Raw genomic sequence first — 25,144 nt, 5'->3', positions numbered from 1 at the left:
AAATGTGCTGATTGACAGTTTTGGTTTTTCACATTTACCCCAGGCAGTCCATGACAGCCACACCCGTATGTAGGTCCGATATACAACATATCGTCAATACGTTCCTAAAAATATGAACTTCCAGTAGCATAATTTAAATAGTTTGAATTGAGAAGCTGTTTTCTAAAGCTATAACTGCTCTTAAATGGCTTCAATTTTCGTTTTTTTAAATGGAAAGCTTTATAATTACAAAGCTGGGCACATATTTGTGATGCATAAAGGTGCCTCACGATTGGCTTGTTGGCTGGCTCAACTTAAGACTTCTTTATAAATAATATAATATAATAATTGTAACCATTCTAAATAATGGGGACATTTAGAGCAGACTGGAAAGGGACTCAGTGAGTAAAAGCTGGCTTCATTATACCGTATTTTATTTTTTTATTCATTTATGTTAGGGCAAAGTACTGTAATTGTTTTAAACATCAAGTGTAGCTTTATTCACTTGCTTATGTATTGATGGGGTCATATTCGCATCTTAATATTGATTTGTTAAACATTATGAACTCTTTGCTGCATCTAGACCACTCCTTTTCAACTTTAAACATTTTAGAAAAAAATGGGGGGGATAGACTATATTTAACAGGTGTCTTACTGTAAGTCTGTTGTGGGTATGATTTTTAAGTTTTTAGTTGGCTGTAACAGATGTCCTTGAGAAGTGTCTCTCTGTGATGCCCTGACAGCATTGTTAATATGGTTATTTTGACACGCATTAGGAAGCCCCCTGGCTATGTCTCATACTTAACATGTTAATTTCTGTGCGGGCACTGGATGTTCAAGCGGTTCTTCTGACTGGGTTTGATTTCCTGCAAGTTAAGATGTATAAGACAAGGTTGTGTAGTAACAAGTGTAGTACAGTACTAAAGCTATTCATTGTTTTATGCATGAGCCCCCAGATGATGTAGTGATTCTAAATTCTCATAGCTCACAACATTGAAATTAGTAACAAGCAAACGTGATTATGTTTTTTTATGGGAACATCACCACTTCCTTTAGCAAATTGCTTTGAAATTAAACAAATCTGCCAAGTTATAAGTAGTAGAATAAGTGTATTTCTTCCTTGGTACATTTATCAGATGCTATAATGTTCCATGTTCATTTGTTTAAATTTTTGTAAAAGATCAATGTGTTTGGTGATAAATGTGCAAACTAACCACAGAACAAAGCTGAAGCTGAAGCAAGTCAGATGCATTATCCCTACAGTATACCTTTCTCTTTTAGAAACAAATGTTTTAATGATGGTAAAACCTGTCAAAATGACGTAATTTACAGAATTTTTATCTCCGCAAGCACTTCAAAGATTAATTTATTTTGTTCACCAAGCTTTCCTTTATGCCTATATTTTCCTTGGCCACCTGTATTAACTTTGACAGTCTTGAGTGTTCTTCATCTTATCCATGTTGTCCGGAATCTTGTCCTCCTTCATAAATTCACAGGACAACAGTCTAAAAATTCCTAAAATCCTATTTAAGACCTGTCAACATTCTCCTACCTCTTTGTGCTGTAAGTATCTGACCCTGTGGACTTTGTATACTAGTTATTGTTAACTATGCAGTCCAAAATCGCTGTGTCTGTGTCCCTTTTAAAGCATGTTTTTCATACTTGTTCTCAAATCGCAGCTTTGAATCTTCCCAGACAAATAATAACAAAAATGCAAATTAAAAAATCACAATTGTCCTAAAAATATATTTGGTGAATTTGTGCCCATTGAGCTTTTTTCTCTTTTTTATAAATCCCCTTTTTGTTAACTGTAGTTGGCAGAAAGTGTATTGCTGTTCGTACCCAGTGATATATTGATGGCCACATGCTTTTTTGTCAGACCTTTAAAGGCAATGTTTGATGGTTGTTTATTACCCTGATAACCATCTTTCTTAATAGACCTAAATGTTTAAATATAATTACTAAAGCTAGTCTTTCAGATTAGTCTTTCAAATTATTATAATTCTACAGAGCCAATTCACTGCAAAGGTAATTTAGAGATCCAATTTAATCAAAGCATGAAGAGAAGACAGATACACAAAAGGAAAGCAGAACCACCAATTCATTAATGCTTACTAAGATAGAGAAGGTAATGGTAAATTAGCTCCATAGGAAAACAGTTAAGGAAATGAGCTCTTTCAGATCTGAATTTTCTAAATTTAATCTTACGTTAGAATACAAACAACATCATGTTAGATTCAACTCTTAACTGCTTTGCTTTACCATCTGCTTTTATTATGATTGTATCTTAAAGATGCTGTAGAGGATTTTCGCATTTGTTTTAAAAGACCAGTCCTCTTCACTTAAAAAAAAAAATAAAAATCCACATGCACAACCCAGACCTGCTCCCAAGAGGGAATGCCTATTAAACCCTTGCGAAAGCATGCATGAGCCCATTTCTCTTTGTGCACGCTTTGTTTAAAAGTTGCTGTTCTCATAGGTCATAAAAGCTTACTGTGCTCGAATGTTCGCCCTGCCCCCTAAATCCCTCAATCATTGTATACAGCGGGGACTGTAAAGTGAAGTTTGACGAACTCAGAACTGTTTTTGCTATACATAAACATTCAGTGTTACTATCTAATTTCTTTTGCATATAAAGTGTTAAAACGGTCTAAATTCAGTTCCTAAAAGAAACTGAAATATAGAAAAAAAAAAAGTCCAAATGTAATTTAAGTCTGAGAAACAAAGTACCAATTTATTGCCCTGTAGAGCTTTGTTCATCTGATTTTAGCCAAACCTAATTTGGCTGCTATTTGTATTTACTGTATCTCTTTAAAACTCTTGAAACAATATAGACATTTTTTTTTTCTGAAAAAAATCCAACCAGATATGTTTAATTTTGTTATTCATACTTTTTTCTGTTTTATGTATGCAACTGCATGCTTTTATTTGCCAATATGCTTTACTGTTTGCCCACCTCAGTTTCCTCTATAGGAATATAAAGCACATTTCTGTCATTTTCTGTGATTGTACTCTGACAAGGTTGCAAGTACCCGGTTTGATCCCCACAGCAGAGAGTGAATTTCCCCATTGTGGGACAATAAAGGATTTAACACATAACACATACTATTTGATTTAATGTATGCAGGTTTTTCAAAATGTTACTGGAAAGTGTTTGAACATATTTAAAAAAAAAAATAGTTCTCATACCCTCCTTGTGGCAATATGCTTCTCTGTCAGACAAAAGCTCTAAAGGCTTAAGTTGTTTGGATTAAATATGTGGACATAAATGATTTCACAAAAAACACGTAGAATAGTTTTTAATTCCTTTTCACACAAAAATTATTTCATATCATTGGTAATTTCTAATTTTAATCCTCAGATCAAACAGAAGAAATTGAGTAAAAACTGAAAGACAAAATGTTCAAAACGTTTTTGCCAAATGAATTAGAAAAAATGAATGTTTTCTGGCTGCTGCAGAAGGGGCCCTTGGCAACACCAAAGTTTTTGTCTCAGCAGGCTGGGGAGCAGGTGGAGAGTCACTGTAGATGGTGTCCCATCCAGATGGGTTGGATCAAATGATTGTTTTCAGATTATCTGTGATGCCACAATGAAACTAAGTAAAGACCAGCATCTTTCCTGTTTGTGTGTGTTCTTATGACATCTCATGTTTAAACTGAATTTTTATTAATGGCTATGCAAAGATGTAGAGAGGATAGCCAAATTTACTGCTCTGAGAAGGATTGCAAAAGGCTTTTAGTGCAAGGTGTTCACATATGTTTTATGAGGGGTCATATTCACTAATCAGTCAGTTCTAAGCTCAGGATTTTAAAATTAGATTATGCTAAAGTATAGAAAGGAATATGGCTTTTTCACACTAATGGTTAAGGGAAGACTTAAAAGCAAGGGAATGCATCATTAGAGAAACCCCATACAGAAACTAAATATAGCTGAATATATTAAGTGAAAGGAATACATTAAGTTATAGGAAGCACTTTCAGCATCTTTCTGTTTAAAGCTTATATGGACTGCATATGCAAATTAAAGCATCACAGCTGCCAAGGTTTAATGATTACTCATTGATTTCAAATTTGAATTGAGCAGACATACTGCTGCTTCAGAATGTTTACCTTGAAAATGAGACGCATATTGCACGCTCTAAGCTTTGGATACCTGAACATTATTCTGAAGAATGTATTTACAGTAAAGGTAAATGAGTGGTCATGCAAACTGTGAATCGTTCTGGTGATATGTTTAGGTGAGGCCATCCTATGTGCTCATCCCCATTTTCACTTACCGGTGCTGAGTCTGCAAACAGCAACTTTTAAACAGAGCGTACACAAGGAGAAATGGGCTTATGTATGCTCTTGCATTTGTTTAATAGGTGTTCCCTCTCGGAGGTGGATACACAGATGTGAATCTACATTTTTTTTTTAATGGAGAGTGTGGGTCTTTTTAAAGAATTGAGAAAATCCTCCACTATACCTTTACACTAATCTGTATTTTTGGGGTGAAACCACAAAGACATTCCCATAAATAATTAACTTAGATCGATAATGACAATCCCAGTCATACCTGTTCTTTTTTCTGTCTTTCTGGTAGTTTTGGTTGGTAACATTTTGTTAAACCTAAGTCTTTCTGAACATTTCCACCAAGTTTGGAGTTTTATTATATAGCTTTTCCTATAACCTCTTTGAAACAATTAAAAAGTAAATGTTGGTTTTATTGTTTTTAATACACTTTGCACATCCGCCAACCAGTTGGCATCATCGTTTGGTTAAACCCACAAAAAATGTTTTCTTTAAAAAGCTGATGAATCATCTTTGGCAGAGTTAAGGTTACCTAGAGGAATTGTAGAAAAAATAGGGTTGACACAACTTCATTTGTTCAGACAAGAACAAATTTCTTACCTATGCAGTGGGAGGTAATAATAATAATGATAAACATTATGAATATTATTTTAATGTGTCTACATATAAGAAGACGCATAAAAAGTTTGCACCAGCTGTTCTACTTCTTTTACACATGCAAATATTTTTGCACCTGCTTTGTAAATGAGCTTTCCACATGATAGCAAGTTTGCATTGTTTTTATACAAACAAACCTTTAAAAGATCAGGCCCTAAGTTAACATCCAAACAGACTCTTAAACCAAGCAGCAGTCTAAAGAGATGTTTGTTCTCTACAAATCACATCAGGTCAGTCTGTGGCTCTGCTTTGCTATTAACAATTCTGCCCCATTAACATGGTACTAAATAGATAATGAATCAAACAGTGTTGAGCAGACTGGGCCCATGTAGATAAGGATATAATGGAAAAGGGGTATTAGTATCAGTTGGCTTATGTTTGAATGTCAAAGTGCCATGACTGTTGTTTCCTTCTCTGTATAACTACAGTGTGTCTGTCTTCTAATGGCTACCTCTAATAGGAAAACACACCATGTCAGAAAGCTTAAATCATCTTAAGGTGTAATTTTTGAACAGTAATTCTCTGTACTACAGAGGCCTCCATCAACAATCCAAAAGAGCAAATTGTGAAACTAGAAAATAACATCAGGGATGTACAGATGAGAGATTTTCAGCAATTATGTCATTTTGTTTTATCAACCTGGACTAAAATATCAGGCTCATTTTGAAATCTTTGCCATGATGTCCCAGTCCAGTCTAGTCCCAGTAGTGCCCCCTCACACACAAAATGCAAACCTCACAAAGTGCCAATCAGAAAAAGGACATAGACATTTCACCCTTGTCCTTTAAAGTCAGTCAAGCTAAACTGAATGACTAAGCCTTCCTGAGAATAAGTGAGATATTTCAGCGGCTACATTTTTCGACATTTCTTCAATGCAGCTGTAATGTGACCTTCCCACATCAGAGCTCAGTGTGTTGAAGTGATAAACAGTTTGAGAGCAGACATGTCCAACAGTGGGCAGGCCTTTTGGGTAATGAGCCTCTCAGGGTCTCTCTTTGTCTTTCAGCCCTGTTCTGTGACTGACAGGGCGTAGACAAGCCATTCTCTGTAGCCTCCTGTGAAAATCCTGCCTTTCTTTAAAAGCCTGCATGAAGGCAAATCACGCTCCTGTTAATTAATGCAGAGCCACACTTTAGATCAGATGTCTTGGAAACAACATGCTTCTGGAAGTTTGCACCTTTGTCCTCTACCTTCAACCTGAGTGTCTTTGAAATGAATCTCTACAACAAATCTTGACTGATGATCGAGAACATATCAAGGGCAAAAATCTGAAAAATGGCCTTGTGGCACATCTTTGAATGAAATAGTGATTATTGAATCTTTGTAAAAGATAGCAGTCAGTCCGCCTTTAAAAAAAAAAAGTTTAACAAAGAGATTAAATTAACAGATTTAACAGAATTAGACCTACATCAAAGTAGCTTTAATCAAGTGAGCCTCCAGCATGAAACTCCGGTCCTGCACAGAGAGAAGAGCCCTCACACAGCCATTTTAAATTTAGGCTCTATGGATTGAAAATGTGCTGTGGGTTTTTAAATGAAACTGAAAGGGCATAATGTTCCTGTAGCAATGGAAGTCATTTTTTACATGAACAAAACCTCTTTATTTTCCAGGGACACTCAGGGCTGGTTAGCGCTGTGCTCACAAATACAACAATAACACATAAGGGTGGTTTTGCTCGAACCCATTGTCCAGAATTTGCATTTCATCTCACCCAGGCAGCACTAATGGGATGACCTCATTGTAACTCATGCTGTTATCCACTTTTTAGCAACATCCCGTGTTGGCAGAGCTGTATGGCCTAATAAAATGTCTTCCACTGGTATAACAGGGGAATAGAGCAATGATTAATAACACATTCAGTTGCCAACAGGCCTTGGTTTTTATTAGATAACGCCACAATCAGGTCCACAGGTCTAAACACAGTGAAAGTGATATTGAGCACCTTAGATTATCTGATTACAGAGAATTAATCAGATCTCAGATCATCTATATCTGACTGATTAGGCCAGGAGGGAACATTAGGTAAGATATGAAGGTGATTGTAAAGGTTAAGGATTGCCAAAGAGCAAATTTCTTAAGTGTCTGACCTAATAATAGCTGTTGAATGTCAGTATGTGGTTTGGTCTTGCTTTTAGCTTTGAAGAAGGATATTTAATTACTATAAGAAACAAGCTGCATCTAAATGACTGAAGGCCTCTAGCCACATGAATTGTGATTGGATTAGTCTGGACTTTAGTGTTCCACTCTTGTGGTGCTAAAATAATATCTCCCATCAGAGAAACAAGATCACCTGGAAAGGAAGCCTAGGCTTCAAATTCTGTCATTACAAACAAACAGAGTCGGGCCAAGCTAAATCTGGCAAAATGCTCAATTTGTTCCACCCTTCCCAACAAAAAGATCTTTTGGCAGAGCTAACTGACTCACTTGGGATCCAATGAGATGACAGCGAGTGAAGATGGGAACAGAGGGTGATGGATACAGAGCAGGGTTGGACCTCGGTGCCTGTGTTGTAGCAGATGGGGCTCCATGCTGCTCAGCTCAGTGTCCCTCTTTTCTCATCTGTTGTCCCAGCCTTTACAACCACAGGAGCATTTGTATGTGCTTTCCCCACTGTCTGTTGAGGGATTTTTTTGACAGACTCTGGCTTACTCTTGAATTGTTCTCTGCTGTGTCAACTTGGTTCTTGGACTTTTCTGCTTCCAGGTAATAGTTGGAATTCGAGGACTACAGATTTAGTTTTAGAGAGCTAATAGTATTACTGACAGTTTGTACTTCACAAAGCTCCTGACTGTTTTTTTTTTGGTCTGTTAGGTTATTTCTTTAACTTCTTTTTCCAGCTTCTTGAAAGCCATTAAGGTGTGCACAGTTGATCATGTTTAATCAAACGTAATATAGAATCCACCATATCAAGGTAAGACATGAAAATAAGTTCCTTCCTTATTGGCTCAACACTCTGTTGCAGGTTATACATTTGGATTAAACTAAATTGTAAAACCCTGTTTCTTAACTCTCTAATATCCCGAAAAAACATCTGAAAGGTCTGACAGCCAACCTGTTAAGAGTTTCTTTCCTGGAGCTATCATAAATAATCCCATTTACAGTATCGACTGATAGCATGGTATTTTACTTGCCCAATACAGACTGGCTGTATCTCAATTTACACAAATCGTTGCATATTATGAAATTGGAACCTTGGGACACTGCTGCTTTTCTCATTTTGTTTATACTATTAGTAATTTTTTGGGATCTCAGCATTTCCATCAAATTCCTACATGTCTGTTCTTTTGCTCAAATGCACCATGGTTTCTGATACTTTACACATTTTCCAAATATCTTCTTAAATTCTGCATTGTCAAATAGATGTAAGAACAAAAGAGTTGGTCTTCTCAAAGTCCATTATAGTTTCTGTTTGTTATAATTCTGTGTTCACCTGTCAAGGGTCGGAAAGTAGGACCCAGAATTCAGGCTAGACAGACAGGGAAATAACTTTAAAGCGTTTATTTTTACAAGCGGGATATGCAGAGGCAGCGGAATGCTACAGGAATGCCTAGGAGAGAAATACAGGTTAAGGACCACAATAATCTGACGGAGGATGATAATGAACGCACAAGTCACTAACCTGGTTTGAGAGTTCAGTCCATGCCCCAAGAACAAGGATGATTCCAGCCGGTCCGCTGACAAGACGCAGCGGGCGCGGCCAGAGAGTTCCAGATGCAGGGACCTAGAAGGCTGCAACACTGACAGGAGATCAGTTCCGAGCAGACGAAAGAAGCAGGATAATCCACAGGGTAAAGTCAAGAGGCAGATCTGGGTTCAGTCCACAGAAGAATCCAACAGGAGTCTGAAGACAGGTCAGGCAAATAGATCAGAAGGGGCTGGGCTAGAAAGTCAGAATACAGAAACAGGTCAGGGTCAGGCAAACAGAACACTATAGTAGCCCGAAAACTCTCTATACCAAAGTCTCCAGAATAACCTGGCACTGGTGGCTGACACCAATGAGTTTGAATAGAGGCAGGAACAGGTGGATCAGATAAGTAGGTGATGAGAAACATGACAGAACTAGACGGGTGAATGAAATGAGCAATCAAGCCGGCCATCAACGCCAAAATCATCTGCCTCCGTTGACTTAAGCTTTTCAACTGACTGCAACTATTGTTTTTTTTTTTTTTTTTTTTTTACCAAACTGGACTGCCGGATACTGACCTTGGAAATACAACATCCCATTAAGACTGAGGTTTTATGACTGTTTGTTTGTGTCTATTGGAATTCTGCAGGGGGCTCTCTTTAAAAGAAACAGAGCATTATTTTCATATATTGCAGCTCCAGTGTAATATTTAGTATACATTAATACTTATAGCGTTAATTTGTTTTTTGTTTTTATTAATACTGTCAGAAAGTGTTTAACCAATCAATGCACCAAACTGATGGACTAATTCAGATAAGGATAATATAAAAATGTCTTGAATTATAAAAAATATAATAAAAAAATGGTCGCTGATCCTATTAACTGGTTATACTGGAAAGATTCCTAACGAAAACTGCTAATGAGTTTTTTGCATTACTGCGGAGAAAATATAGGTCAATTTTTTGTGGAATTGTTTTAAATGAGCCAGATTGGAAGGTGTTTGAGCACTATTGAGCCTGGTTCTGCTGGTGGTTTCTTCCTGTTATAAGAGAGTTTTCCTCTCCACTGTTGCTGCAAGCATGCTTGGTGTGATGGATTGCTGTAGAGTTAATGAGTCGATGCAATCAGCTGGTTTTCCTTAGATAGAAAAATCTGATCTGGTTGAATTGTCTCTGTAAAGTGCCTTGAGATGACATGCTGTGAATTGGTAACTATATAAATAAACTGAATCACTGACCTGCATAAGGTAATGCCAGATTTCTAAGCTACAGTTTTGAGTGTTTTGGAGCCCTTGAGTGGTTGTTGTCCTGCACAACCCACGTTCTCTTGAGTTAAAGATCACAAACTAATGGTTAGACATTCTCCTTCAGGATTCGTCCAATTGTGGAAAGTTATCCAGGTTCTAAAGCAGCTTCAGTTCATCACACAACGTTATCTTGGTGTTCTCTTTAGTTTTGTTGAGATATGTTGTCTGATATCTTATTTGTATTGACTGTTGCTTATTGTGATATATGTTGCATTTTGAGCACTTACCCACTTCATACTGTCAGAAAAATTCTCTTAAATCTACTTCTTCATGCTTAGTTTGTGCAGTAGTAAAGCCTGACTTTGACTGAGGAAATTGAACTCAGCTTTTCAAACATATTGTTGATCACATTGATTTAGTGGTTAAACAAGGAGGAAATAACTTTTTCAGATAATGCCAAATTGATCTGAAATCTTGTTGTAATGATTTTGCAGTTGAACAGGAAGGTTCACTAAGCGACTACTTGTCTTTTCCCCTTAGCTGACCTACCTGCCTCCCCCGTGGGGAGAGTGTGAATCCAAAGCTCTGGAGTCGGGCTTCTTTCAGGTCTATAGTGTAACGGCCTGCAGAATTGACTGCGAAACCCGCTACATTGTGGAGAACTGTAACTGCAGGATGGTTCACATGCCCGGTGAGTATCCCTCTTGGGATATATGATGATGTATTGAACGAGCATTCATCAACAAGAGTTTCAGCAAGGTTGCAGCATTTTGTAGGAGATTTACCAGCATCATATTGATATGATAAATCAATACTGGATTAGATGTTGCCATTTTAAAAGGCCCTAGAAGTACAAGGTGTTCCTGGGAGGTGGAAGTAGGTTGATTCTCACAGAAAGTCTCATTCATCCCTGTTTACTTTTAGTTTATGTTTTCAATAACTTCATCTTAAGGCCCCAGTATTGATTCAGTACTTCTGTATACATTACTTTTTCTTTCCCCAGGTGATGCCTCCTACTGCACCCCGGAGCAGTACAAAGACTGTGCTGAGCCTGCCTTGGGTATGTCAGCCTGGACACACACACTCATCGATATAAGTCAAGAGGAAACACGTACAGCACTCTTGGTTTATGCAGGATTAAAGCATCTGTCAGTTAATAGGCTGGGTCTGTGTTAGAGGTGAACTTTAAGGCAAGATAAAGTTAAAGGTGCAATCAGAGAACAGCTAAAGGCTACCCATGGGATTTTAGTACATTCAGTTCGTTCTGCATTCTTATCAAACTGGGGAATAACAAAGTGCAGAGGTTTTAGCATATATTTGCCAATTCCACATGTACCAGCTGAAGTTAAGTTCAAATGTTCCTTTAAGACTTCCCACTTTTATCTGAAGCACTCAAGTTTAAACAGGAGCAGAGACATCAGGGACTGGTTCAATTTAATGTATGGATGGTCAGAGAGATAATATTTATAATACATCTCACTGCCTGCAATGCAGTAGGTGTTGAAGTAGGTGTTGGAAATATGTCTATATATAATTTTTTTCTTCCTTATATTTTATGAAGCTGAACTGATAAGAAATGAACCAGTGTGTAGAAGTTCCGATCACATTTGAGTTGGATTTTATTATCTATTAACAGGTAAAAAATACACATATAAAACCAGACTCGGTGCACTTAGCATCTATACATTTTTTTTCCTAATTTCATTTTTGGGGAAACTGGACAAAGAATTAGAAATGGTCAAAATATAAAAACAGAAATGTTACTGCAATAATGGGTCTAAAGGTCTCTTTATAAAGTAGGGTGTCGACAATTAAATGACTTTTAAAATGTAAAGTAAAAGTGAAATAAATCATTCTTATCTTAAAACTCTTAAGCTAAATCTGAGCTTTGACAGATGTTATCAACAGCACAAATGTTGTTCTTTAAATCCGCAGATTTTTAAAGATCTCCAAAATTAAACAAAAGAGATAAGAACTGGCAAAAAGTAATACAAAATAAAGCTGCCTAATGAATAGTGTATTGGAGCATGTTATGGTGAGAGTTAGCTTGGTGGTTAGAGTAGTGAGCTTGTGCTCTGAGAAGGTTGCAAGTATCTGGGATCCCCACAGCCTGCACTCTTGGTTTCTGAGCAAGAACCTTAACCCTACATTGCTCCCTGGGTGCCACACAATGGAACCCCACTGCTCCCCATTGGGATGGGTCAAATGCGGAGAGTGAGTTTCCCCATTGTGGGATGATAAAGGTATTACATTTTTTTATTTTTTTACTTTTTTTTTTTTTTTAACACATAATTCAGGTGGAAATAACACAACCAGAACAGCATTGTTTACATATCAACAGATTTACATATTTTGCCATAGTATTATTTCCAGCCTGATCAAATCTCTTTGGGGATGTTCTTAATAATAGTATCTTTCTTCGTTTTTTTTTTATTTTAATGAGAAAAAAAAGGTAACTAGTAATATTGCAAAATATCTAATTAAATCTTTGGTCTTTTGCTTGATGCAACTTCTCTGTAAACCCACCAATCCATTTCGTTATTGTTATATTTAAATCAGAGCCATTTTAGCTTTATGAATAAGTTATTAACACCAACATTTATTTTGGGTAAAAAACAAAAAAAAAGGGTTAGATTATTAGACGAAGCTCTCAGTCAGCATTGTCTGTATTAAAAAAGACATGAAACACATAGGAGGGAAAGTAATTACCTTGTTTTCCATAAATAACATACTTTGTACAGTTTCATCTTTCGAACTGTACAAAGATGGAACTTTTAGGTGTTACATATTTAGATGCTAAGTTTTACATCTATAAAAAGAACCCTAGTTAAAGGAACGTGTAGCTGTGTGGATGCGTCTACTCATTCTGTTCTTATAATTCCTGGAATGAGTCAAAGGAAATTTCTGTGAACCATTTAAAAAAGTGAGCTATGAAAAAAATCCTCATGAGGATTGACAGTAGAATCAAACTGTGTGTTTCTATGTTTATTGGCTTTTACATTATGGTGGGAAAGTGCCCATACTCTGTCACATTTACAACCTCAGTGCTATAATGTTGGATTTTATGCTTTTTCTGTCTTTCTGGAAAAAGGTCTTATGTTATATTAATGCTCCATGTAAGTGAGGTAATTTTATGGATTTTCAATAGATGTTTTATTTTACTGCTCTTAAAATGACTACTATAGAAGTAAAGGGATAATACAATACATTTCCTAACCCAAAAAGTATTACAGGTCAAAGAGATTAGACATAAAAACAAGTCCTTATACAGATGGTTCATAATTTTGATGTGGCATTACGGAATCTACTTATACTCTAAATAAAACTCGCCACTGTTAATGTCTACCAGTGCTGAGCAGGGAAAGCAGCAGGCTGCGAACCTGAAAAGCCTATTTTTTGCCATGGACTCTCAACTACTGATTTGAAGCTTGGATCCATAAAATTCTGCTCAAATCTACTTTATATTGTTAGTTTTATGGTAAAATGATTGCCAGAAAACATCATGGCTGTATCGTAGTGAGCCACAGCTATTGTATGTGCAAAAACTTAATGCAGTATTAAAAATACTGCATTCTAAATAGTCCATCTCTTGCACTGCGATGGACTGGCGATCTGTCCAGGGTGTACTCTTCCTCTCGCCTGTAGACAGCTGGAAATAGGCACCAGCACCCCTCGCGACCCCGCTTGGGATAAGCGTGATGGAAAATGGATGGATGGAAACATCAAAAATGTTTATGTTAATAAGCTCATAAATAGACAAATCTGATCGAATGTAATGTCTTCACTGTGTAACGGTGCACCAATAAAAGAAAAAGATCATTAAAAAAAACATCATAAAGACAGACTGCCTAAGTTAAACCTTTTTGAAGCATTCTACTACTTGGGGTCCTGATCGTGGCATTTTTAAATTACTGGTATCAGAAGTCTGCAATGAATCTCTACAACCAATACTGGTTGTTACTGTTACAGAGCTACTCCCCCAGCTTATTTTATTGGCATTGATTGACACGGCTATGTTTGGATTTCTTTAACAAATGCTTTTTTTTCTTGTGCATTGTTTGGTTATTCAGTAAAATAGGCTGCAGAGACTCTGTGAGGTATACACAGCTAGTCCCAAATGAAAAAGAGAGAGACTACCAGCAACACCTGTGATGTCAGTGTTCTTAAATGAGATCCCTGTTTGGAAACAATTGTAAAGCTGTGATTGTTTCCTGGCATGTGTTGTCACAACATTGTTGCTTTGATAACATAATTAGCTCCATACTTGAGCTTTATATTGAGCCTGAGCAGCAGAAATTCCATTTGGATGCAAATATGTCACTGTCAAGAAAAACAGATGGGGCAGACTACAGCAAAGGGTGTTGACTATTGAACATGGACTCCATAGTACCTGATGTCTATCTAGACCTGGGTTAATAGAAATAAAAAAGATAAAGTTGCTTTTGATAGAAATATTTATCACAGTAAGTTTGCAGCCTCGTAGTGAAGCAACATAAACAATTTACTTCACTTCTCAACACTTGAAGTTAAATGATTAGTTGCACTAAATTATATCATCAAATATAATTTCAAAGTCACCTTTCAGTCTTATCAGCATGTTTCCTTTGACAGAAAGTGATATATTCCTTTTGGATTGGCAGACCAAATTCTATTGGAGAATCAGTGCAGGGAGCTAGAAATTAGGTTGATGGCAAAGAGGTCATCTAACCTCAAAGACTTTGGACGTCATCACCAAAGATAAATGATCAAAGCTTGTCAGCAGTTTCTACAAGGGGTTTGATTGTTGTTATAACAATACAGATTTTTTTTTTTTTATCATGAGTATAAACATAGACAAACTTAATGTCTAAATGAAAATAAATTAATATAATTCAAATAGAAAAAATATTTTGTCACATATAACAAATATGAATTAAAAATTTAACTGTCAACATTAAAAAAGTGCATTATTAGGGCAATAACTACTATAGCAATAATTGCCTGAATTACAGTACTAATATATGGACTATTGTGAATATTTCTTCTCTGAAAATCACTGTGATATGCAAGAGAAAAACATAATGTTACCTTTTAATATTGCCATTAAAGTCTTGGAATTGTACAAGATTGTATTGTAATAACAATGAACTCATAGTTAAAACATCACTGCTCTCTATCACTATGAAGTCACATATTTATGTTTCATATGCAATTAATTATAGAATGTAAGCCTTAAAAGTTCAGTAACACTGATTTATTTACTTCAATAACCAAAGCCCACAGAATCCGCATTTCTTCTGTTTAACTTTTCAGGTACAGAAAGAAAATATATAAAAACTTGTTTCAAATGTGTTCCTTAATGTTTTCTAACCCCATCAACTTCAACTACATGTCAAAAGACCTGAGCAGCCACACAACGTTGTCTGTGCTCATGCTACATTCCCGATCAAAGGCTTAATTATTTCTACAAAACTAGACACATAAAAAAAAAAAAAAAGTGGAATAACATAAAGCAACTTGCATCAAAGCTGTAAACTCGCACACTGTAAGGACATTTGGTAGAACATAATGTGACAGAATTCCTCTGAATCAGGGAAGTTACACTGCACTGTGCAGGGAAGCGGACGGTTCTGCTGTATTTTCCTGCAGTTGGCTTCATTTTCTGGAAACTAAAATGCTTTCACAATCCCCAAACAAAAACACACAGGATCAGTTCAACTTGGATCATAGAATGCAAATAAATCCTTACTCAAACTCCAACTGCAGATTTGATACACTTTCCAGAGCAAAATGCATGCATCAAAGTTTGATTAGATTTCCCTGCTTGTGTAACTGTTTCACTTAACAAACAAATCTTTGTTTTGCTTTTTGTTGCATCGCTGCCTTCTAACATCTCACTTCTGTAATATTACTTTTAACAACGCCGTTTTAATGTTGCAATAAACCTTCTTTATTATTTATACTTTTCCACTGAAGGTGTTTTAATTATTATTTATATTTTTACTAGGCAATGTTACTAAATAGCTGTGAAATACGTCTGCTAAATATAATATTCTATGAGGAGCTAATGTGTGATAGCAATTTGTAGTAAGAGATAATATGTAAAGAAAGTGAACAAAGGTTTTGAAGCTCGGACAAAGAATCCATCCTTTTTGTGCATAGAGTGGTGCTCCGATAAATCCAATAACGTCACATTTGAATAAAAAATAAGCTACCACTGTGAAGCGGTAATACATTCTCTCTCTCCTACATTTCTGCATGGCCTGGCAGCTATTATCACACCATAGGGGGGAATCTTTTGCTCTGTGATCTGCAGGTCTGCCACAGAGCTACTTGAGTGAGGTGCAGCCTTGAAAGCATTAACCCATTTTATTTTTCATTCAAAGAAGAGCCAATGGATTTCTCGAAAAATCTGAAATCAGATGATTTCTTAAAACTGAAATGGAGAACTGTTTCAGTGATGATTGGTTTATGTAGCCTTTTTAAACAATGTGAAAAACTCCAACTTTAAAATGTTTTTTTTTTTTTTTTTACTTCCTTGGACCAGAGAAGATTTTTGACCCAGCCAAATGAAAAAAAGCTTATATCCCTTAACATTACCATCCATCCTGTTGGAGACTTCTCCTATTGTAGGCTTAAAGGTGTTGCACATAACTATCCTAAAAGTGTTTTTTTCCCCTCAATATACCAAAGCAGATCCCTGAATACATCTTTCTGTGGCAGAAATGTGTTCCTGTCAGGGTGAAGGCTGTTTCAACTGCAGCTGCTCGAGTGCATGTTTGTGTTCGCAGCTTTACCTTCTTTCCTTCTGTGATGCGGACTATGACTTGGGCTGTCATTAGAGCTTCTGTGGAGCAAACATTTACATGACCTGAGCCGCTGTGTAAAATGGGGCAGTGTTGAGCAGTCGTGTTTGCTCTATTTCCGTCTTAGTGTTGTATTTTGTTATGCGTGACCTTTGAATTCAGGTGGAATACAAAAGCAAAATGTCAGATTCACTTGGCTTTCTGAGGCATGGAACATGTACAGGCAGAGGCTGAGAAAAGCTACTTTAGTCTGAAACTGATATTTTATTCATGGTTATCACTTTTGTAAAGAAAAAATAGCGCTAAAGTACAGCAGGCGCTTCAAAGTTTCCATAGAAATGTAATACTAGTGCTGAAAAGTACATCTTGATTCATGACAGGCTAACAAAGCTCAGTATTGTCTTTGTCAAGAGGGAAAATAAAAGGCAACATATGAAAATAAAAACATGATTAATTACAGTTAGATTAAATCCATGCTAATTATTCTATCAATAACTAGACTGATGTTGTGACCCATCTGCCAGGAACATCAGGGTTATTTTTAACAACACTTTTAAATGTAACACACAAATTAGTGTTGTTGTCAAGGCAGCTTTTCTTCCAACTGTCAGCTCATTAAAATAAACGCCTACATGACTTCTGACCAGTTTAAGATAGTAATCCATCCATTTATTATATCTCGCTTGGGTTAATGCAGCTTCTTGTCTGTTGGTGTTAATCAGGCGAAGCTAATGTTTCTGCAGCCTGTACTGTACATAACAGCTCGCCTTCTGTCAAGAAGCAAAGGGCACATCAACCTTATTACTGCAAAACTTTCACCTGCTTCCTGTTTCTATTGTATATAGTTTTAATAGCTTGGCACCAAACTAATCTGATCTTTACTTTTAAAGTACAGCTCGGTCTCCTAGAGACCGCAGAATTAATATGATGGAGCCTTTTCTGTGAGCAGCTTTGTTTTTTTAAAGATCGGTTTTGTTCTGTGAGTTTGTTGTGGTAATTTGGCTTATTTTGTTACTTTAGTAATTTATTATGTGTAGCACTTTGACCAATTTGGCTTTTTTTTGGATGCTTGAGTTGACATCATTATGAGGAGTATGATATCATAATTAGGTGTAATTTGTGTGACATAAAGCCAAATAATTTGGTTCTCTGTTAATTATCACAGACTACACATTATCACAGATACAATTAACATTTTTATTTTGGTTTAGAAAGTCTCTTAATACATCTCATGACTACCTCATATCTTCCTTAAATAAAATCTGATATAAAAATGTCACATTCATGTCATGTTGCCTGTATGGTCCCAGCTGACGACTGATCTTCTCACATAATAGGAAATTAATGTGTCTATTGTTTGATTTGCAAACGACTTTCCTTTTGGCTCTATTTTATTGTTAAGCCTTGGCCAAGGTCGTTTTAATAAGAAAGTGATCTTTTTACCTTTATATTTTAAATGTCTTGAGGCTAGATAGCCTTAATAAAATTTGCACAGTGTCAGCGCAATATTAATGACTAAGAAGCTTCAGATTCTATTTAATAATACTATAAAACTAAGACACTTACTGCATTTCAATGTGAATATGTCCAAAAATATTTACGATACTGTGGATTATTAAAGAATATTTGTCTAAAATGGTTCCAATCTATGTCAACTTCATCTCATCCATCCACAATCCATTTTTTTTTCACCACCCAAATTTCCGCTCCTTTGCATCGCCTTTGCCATTTCTATCCAAAGCTAAATTGTCAGCATTGGAGAGCAGCAGCTGCGTGTGCAGGACGCCGTGCAACATGACCCGCTACAACAAGGAGCTATCCATGGTCAAAATCCCCAGCAAGACCTCAGCGCGCTACCTGCAGAAGAAGTTCAACAAGTCAGAGAAGTACATCTCGTGAGTTGGTTTATTTTTATATCTTTATGTCTGCAGTAAAACTTGTCTTTGGTGTTAGTGGTGTTCTTATGAAATGTATTAGCAAGTAACACATTTTGGCTCTTTTTGCCTTTAGTTTAATAATCATTTCTTTATAAAATCTATTTGAAATATTACAAATATATTTTGAAAAATACAAAAAAAAGACACTTTTGTATTGTGATATATGCTTTTACAGTAATCAACCTTAATGAACATGGGAGATACTACCAGTAATTTATCCAAAACAGCTCAGATTACCTGCTGTTAACCATATTATTCCGTTCATCAGATCATCTGATGAGCTGCACTGAGACCAAAACTGAGCCAAACTTCAGCATCATGCAAAAGTGCTCATACATATCACACACTAAAACCACAAATATTAATGAATTTACATGTGTTTTGTTTTACACCTAACATTAGTGATTCCTTTTTGTGTATTGAATAAAATAGGATAACATGTTTTTTTTTTTTTTCATAAATCAGCATCTAGATAATGTGGTGTGTTTCTAATTATTCACCCTTGGTCAGTATTTTGTAGATCCACCTTTCACTGTTTTACAGCTACAGTCCTTTGGAGTTTTCTGACTAGTTTTCTATATCTAGACCAACCAGTTTTACTCTTGCAATATAAGTAAAACTGAATGGAGAGTTATTGAAAATCCCTTTTTAGGTGCTTTCATGAATTCTTAATGTGATTTAGGTCCTGACTTCCACTAAGCCATTATAACCTGGTATACTTTGATTTACACATATAAATAGGAATTGCAGTTCTGACTGTATGTTGGGCATTTATATTTTGCTGGAAGGTGAACCTTTGCTCCAAAAATAGCTCTTTGCAGCCTCTGGCAGGTTTTCTTTCAGCACTTTCTTTTGTTTAGCCTCACCTATCTTACAATCAAAATGTCAGATTTACAGTATGCAGTGCATGACTAACAGTTGCTCTGTAAACAGATCATCACTTCTAAGCCTCGGATCCTGTTAGCTTCTCCAGAGCTATCATGCATGTCTTTTTATTTATCTGATAAATGGTCTCCTTGCTGGGACTGTCTGTTTAGATGGACAAGCCCTGCAGCTTCACATACTGTATCTACTGTATGCTCTGCATTTTGGGAGGGTGGATTGAACAGTGATCTGTCAAATAGCTAAAGCTTGGGATCATTTCTTTTTCTAACCTACATCCACAACTTCATACCTTACCTGTCTGTTGTTTTCCTTGGTCTCCATGAGCTTGTTTGTTTACCTCTGATGCCTTCCAGAACAGCTGTATTTCTACAGTTCAAATTACAAGCTTTGCAGCAATCCCTCTCACCAAGGGTGCATGCAGGCAGTGGTGAGAAATAGCTCCTCCAGCAGAACTCTGTCCTGTCTGTATATGTAGCCCACCTATAGGTGGTATTTTGCTTATATATATGCAATAGGTATAAAAAGGGCTGAATAGAAATGCACTGCACAAATTCCTGAATTTATTTTTTGCTAAAGAAAAAAGTTGCATAAACATCTTAACATGTATTTATGTGAGATGGAAATTGAGAATAAGTTAAATGGGACCTGAAAAGATGTGTAAAATAAGGTTTTAAGTTGTTCTAATTAGAGTTCTGCAACATACATAAGATTCTGCATAAGGGGGGATTTTACTGTCTGCTATAAACTAAGCATTTGCTACATGGACATTTTCTCAGACAGAGGAAAACTGTTTATTATTGTTTGTCCTGCCACCTAATGACATAAATTGGGATTCATTACAAGTAAACCTTATATTTTTCCCCTTTTGCAGAGACAACATCTTGGTTCTGGATGTGTTCTTTGAAGCTTTGAACTACGAGACTATGAGGTAGCAGGGCTGCTGGGTATGTCTGCCTGATTGACTTTCATTCAATTCAGACTTATCAAAAACAGGAAATATTGCCTCGAGAGAAGACAAGGTTGTAAGATATTAAAAAAACAGAAAGTCATCATTCCCTCTTGTGAAAAAAATGCACTGTTTTTAGATAAAGTGACTAGATATATCCGTTAAAATATTCCCAATGTGTGAATGAATTAAGGGAACAATTTAAATGTAGAACAAGCTAGATGAAGAATAGATCAGGTGCAGATGGTATCAGTATTCTATATAATGTGATTAGGAAAAACCTTACAGAATCTACATTTGAGCAGTGAAGGCTTCACAGCCATGAAACAACAGCTAAAATAAACACAATAAGTACAACTAAAGATTTCTGTTACTATAGGGCAACATCCTCAAAAATTTTAGTGGCACGCAATGTTCCCTCTAAGCTGTGCTCTTCACTTCAATTTCAGGTCACTGCTCTCACAGAAAATCTATGCACATAAAATAAAATCCAACACAAACTGTAAATCAATTGGATTTGTAAAGTTTTTTTTCTGTACCACTTTGAATCAATTCATAAATCATTCATTAATTCTTCAACTGACATACCAACAATGAAAATACCAGAAGTGACTGTTTTTCCCCCGAATTTCATTTCATGATACAGAGAAATCAAGATCAGTTATTTTTTTATTGCCATACTATATTAAATATATTAAAAAACAAACTAATGTAGAATACGTTCAATTTTTATTTATTTTCATTTTGGGCTTTTATAGCGTCTCAACGTATCACAAATTACCTCAGCCTGTTCTGGCAAAAAAAATCTACTCTTCAATCCCAGTTAAAAATATCACTTTCCAATTAGGTTTATAGTAAAATTAATACAAGAGTTGCACTTGGATGAGTATGTTTAATTAAAAATCAGCATCATTTAAAAAAAAAAAAAGTTCAGCAAATGTCCTTATTCAGCGCATCAAAGAGCTCTACAGGTTCATAAAGAAATAATTCAACAGAAAGAAGAATATATGGCAGCCCAAATATTTATCAGTCTAGAACAATCAAACTCACCGGTTTCTAACAGCCCTGCTATCCAACATGCACATAGCTGAAGACACATCTGTTTACTGCGCAGTGTCATGCTCCATGTCAGTGAGACTTTTTTTTTTTTTTTTTTGCCATGATTCCAGTAGGCCAAAAGATGAGCAAAAAAATTTAATTAGGGTTCAGTCAGCATATTCTCAGATACTGTGGCTGCAGAAAAACTTGTGAGAAGAAAGAAATCTTGCAGCTTGTTGGTATTTGTGCTACATTTCAAGCATCCAGTGCTGATTGTGAAAGATTTACTCTAGCTAATCATATCAAAACAGCATCTGGAAAGCTTCTAAAGTGGAACATTTGGACAACCATTGGAGAAGTGAGATGGACAGATATGAAAAATAGATAAAAGTTAAGTCAGATTTCCTCATAGTCGAGACATTTATTGAGTTTCTTTTTTTTAATCTATATTAATTATGGAACGCTTATTCTATTATGATTAATGTTAGTAGAAATACTAAAAAAAAGTGTGTAATTAGATATATTATAGACAATGCATTACAGAAATGCATATAATATCACAAGCAAAATATCATTTTGCAAAATATGAATACAATATTTATATTTTTAAAAACAAAAACCCTCACATAACATACAACACATCTGATGAACAACACATTTTCTTATTTTGGGCCAAATCACTTATTTTTAAAAATAAACTCATGAACACTGCTATTGTTGTCTGATTATTTTAATAGCCCATCTTAATTGCTATTATCCCAGGTTTATAAAAAGTTTAATATTGATGTATCACATCTGATGTTGTTCACAGTAGTCCTCAGTGAACTCAGTGGATTTGCTCAGGCACGCTGGTGGCACACCTGCATAAAGATCCATAGAGAACAAATTCAAGCTCAATCTGAAAAAAATAAAAATAATAAATGTATAATTTTCCATTTGTTGCAATGTTGTTGCAATCTGGGTATGTGTGCTTCGAGCACTTTAGAAGCGTTTTGATGTTGGCTGGTAAAATAAAGATCATTCAGGATAAAATGTCCCTTCATTCGTCCATTTTCTTCTTTTATTGTGCATCTTTCTACAGGGGATATTGGTGGACAGATGGGATTGTTCATTGGAGCCAGTATCCTCACTGTCTTAGAACTTTTTGACTATGCTTATGAGGTCAGTGGCATTCCAGTTTTTATGATTCTATTCATGCTTTTTCACTGTTTTTTTTTTTTCTAGAAAGAAATACTAAATAATTTCTAGAGTTAATCTTTATAAAGTAATGCACATGAACCAGAGATATTATGTCTATGAATGCAGAAAAAAAGCCATTGTTAATTTGTCTGAGGAGGATGTTAGTGGATTTTTGAAGGCTTTTGAAATTGTTATTTCACAGTGAAAATCCATTATCCACAAATTAAAGGAAAAGCATCTATGGCAAAATTTCAAGGTTGAAATCTGTGCATTAATAAATGCAAAGGACAAAAGAAAAACTTACATTGTAATAAACTGTAAAAAAAACTTTTGAGTATGTTTATTACTTTTGAGATGAAGATAAAAAATTCAAAACTGTGTATTATGTTCTATTTGTTTTAAAGTGAAAGGCAGGCAGGAAGGAAAGGAAGGAAGGAATGTCCTAATTTTTTGCTTGAAGTCTGGGATATGCTGCAGTAATGCCACTGGAAGATCGCCATTTAGTCTTAGGTTTTTACATTGATCTACTCAAAGTTCAGCCTTAAAAAGGCTTGTCTCTACAGAAAATAACCCTACTAAGAGAAGTTGGTAAAAATTATTGGCAGGTGGTAAAACAATTAATATATTCAGGGGATATTAATTTTACATTTAAGCAGGTTAGGTTTGGAAAGCTTCCCTCCAGTATTAAATAAAATCCCTAACTAAAAATTTTTTTATACACTCAAACATCATTTTAACTACAAATATTAACTATTCAGGACTCTAGAAATTAGAAGCAGATCATTAGATTTATAAAATCCAGGAGGAAGGTCTTGACTTCAATATTCATTTTAATATAAGTATAAATTTTGGAAAGAAAGAAGAAGTCTCAGAACGTTTCGTCAGTCACCATGAAACCCCAAACCACTAAACAGAAGGTTTAAAGCTGCTGTTTAACCTCCCTTTTCTTTTAGGTAAAATAAAATCTGCAATAATGCTTTAAAATTTTAAAATCCTCTGAGCTGGATGGTTAACTCTTTCTTGTCAGCTCCTCAACCTCCTGTCTAATGTTAATATCTTTCTCAGCAGCCCTAAAGCTGCTGTTAAAATCTTTTCCACTGCAGGAACCTTCAGAAATCCAGTTTGGCTTAAAGTTTCTATCAGTATGATGTTGGCATCAATGTTTACTGAACAAAAGAAAGTATATTTTGCAATGTTGTAAAGATTTTTAAAAAAGCGTTGCTTAGATATAAACACAGCTGGAGCTTTTGTAGGAACTTTTTTATTCATCTTCTTTGTTCTGTCAAGAGCTAAAGCACCAATCATAAAGGAAGACTCGGTGTCCCTCACACTGAAAGCAGATAAAATCTGAACGTACCTCAGAGCTGCCTGAGACAAAGGGCCCTGGATTTAAAATGTCCATTACCTTTTCTCAACTGAATGCTTCCTTTTTAAAGCTCTTCTGTTGCTTTCAGCAGCACATTTTTTTTCTGATAAGCACATAATGGTCTTCATTTTTTTAAGGCATCAGAAATTCAGAGAGAAAGTAATATTGAAGATTGTTTTATCCTTTTTTGCTTTTATTCTGTTGGCATAATTGAGTCATTGGTATTCAGAACCTTCAAACCACCAAGCTCAAATGCTCCACATGTTCAAAGCTACCATAAGAGCTTTTAAGCCGAGTCATGTTTTAATGTGTTGTTCCTATCTTCCATGTTTATCTTGTCCGCCGTCAAATCTCTCTCTGCACTTAGTAATAACAGGATAACTATTTAAGAGGTTTTTTTTCTTCAAATACAATGAAAACTTTGCTTTACTTTCTGATCTACAGGTGGTGAAAGAGAAATTGCTTGAGTTACTGAACAGAGAGGAAGAAGATGAGAGCCATGCAGAGGAAGTGGTAAAAACTAAAAAGTTCTTTAACATATTATCTGTAATTTTCTTCCTTTAACTTTTCAAACTTTGCTCTTTTCTGTTTTCCCTAAACTATAAAATAGTAGGAAAAGTATTCAGATACTAACATTTCATTTTCTATTGAACTTACATGCAATGCAACTTTAAAATATATATCTCTAGATCTTTAGATTCCGAAAAGAATAAATCAATCATAAAGATTGAGAATATGTATTAATTAATAAAGGCGTTTTTAAAGAAAATAAATGTCAAATATGGCAATTCAACAAGATAGAACCATATTCATTGTGTTTTCTATTTCCCTGAGCAGAAGATAAGGAGTGGGTGGGGAAAATTTCAAACTGAGACATTAGATTAGATTAGATTAGATTAGATTAGATTACAGAATCTGTTTAGTTTTTAATCTCCAATTCATAGCGTACAGTTAAGTTTGCATACCCAAATTACAGAAAATAATAAATTCACATTAGTAATTCAAATAATACAAAACAAAAAAATTATGATGAATAGAAATGTATTAAATGATAATTTAGTAAAACAAAATATTAATTTGGATTTTTTTGTTTATAAAAATATATATAAATAAAAAACCCCAAAAATTCCAGACGATGTAAAGTAGTTTGTGAACACTGAACCAACATAGTTTTGGTTCAGGAGCTCCATTGTGCTTCTTTACTTGTTTTAT

General features: G+C 35.4%; 1 protein-coding gene across 1 annotated transcript in view; it reads left to right on the top strand.

The window, feature by feature from the left end:
* The window catches only part of LOC107096384 (acid-sensing ion channel 2-like), a 153,490-nt gene that overhangs the window by 124,835 nt on the left and 3,511 nt on the right, over positions 1-25,144 (top strand). Inside the window, 7 exon segments of the mRNA XM_015393003.1 lie at positions 10,337-10,487; positions 10,800-10,856; positions 18,323-18,476; positions 20,275-20,321; positions 20,324-20,347; positions 22,469-22,548; positions 24,377-24,445. Coding sequence (XP_015248489.1) covers positions 10,337-10,487; positions 10,800-10,856; positions 18,323-18,476; positions 20,275-20,321; positions 20,324-20,347; positions 22,469-22,548; positions 24,377-24,445 — 582 coding nt within the window.

Source organism: Cyprinodon variegatus, unplaced genomic scaffold (genome assembly GCF_000732505.1).
Source record: "Cyprinodon variegatus isolate N-32 unplaced genomic scaffold, C_variegatus-1.0 Scaffold620, whole genome shotgun sequence".
NCBI lineage: Eukaryota > Metazoa > Chordata > Actinopteri > Cyprinodontiformes > Cyprinodontidae > Cyprinodon > Cyprinodon variegatus.
This window is presented reverse-complemented; position numbering and strand designations above follow the sequence as displayed.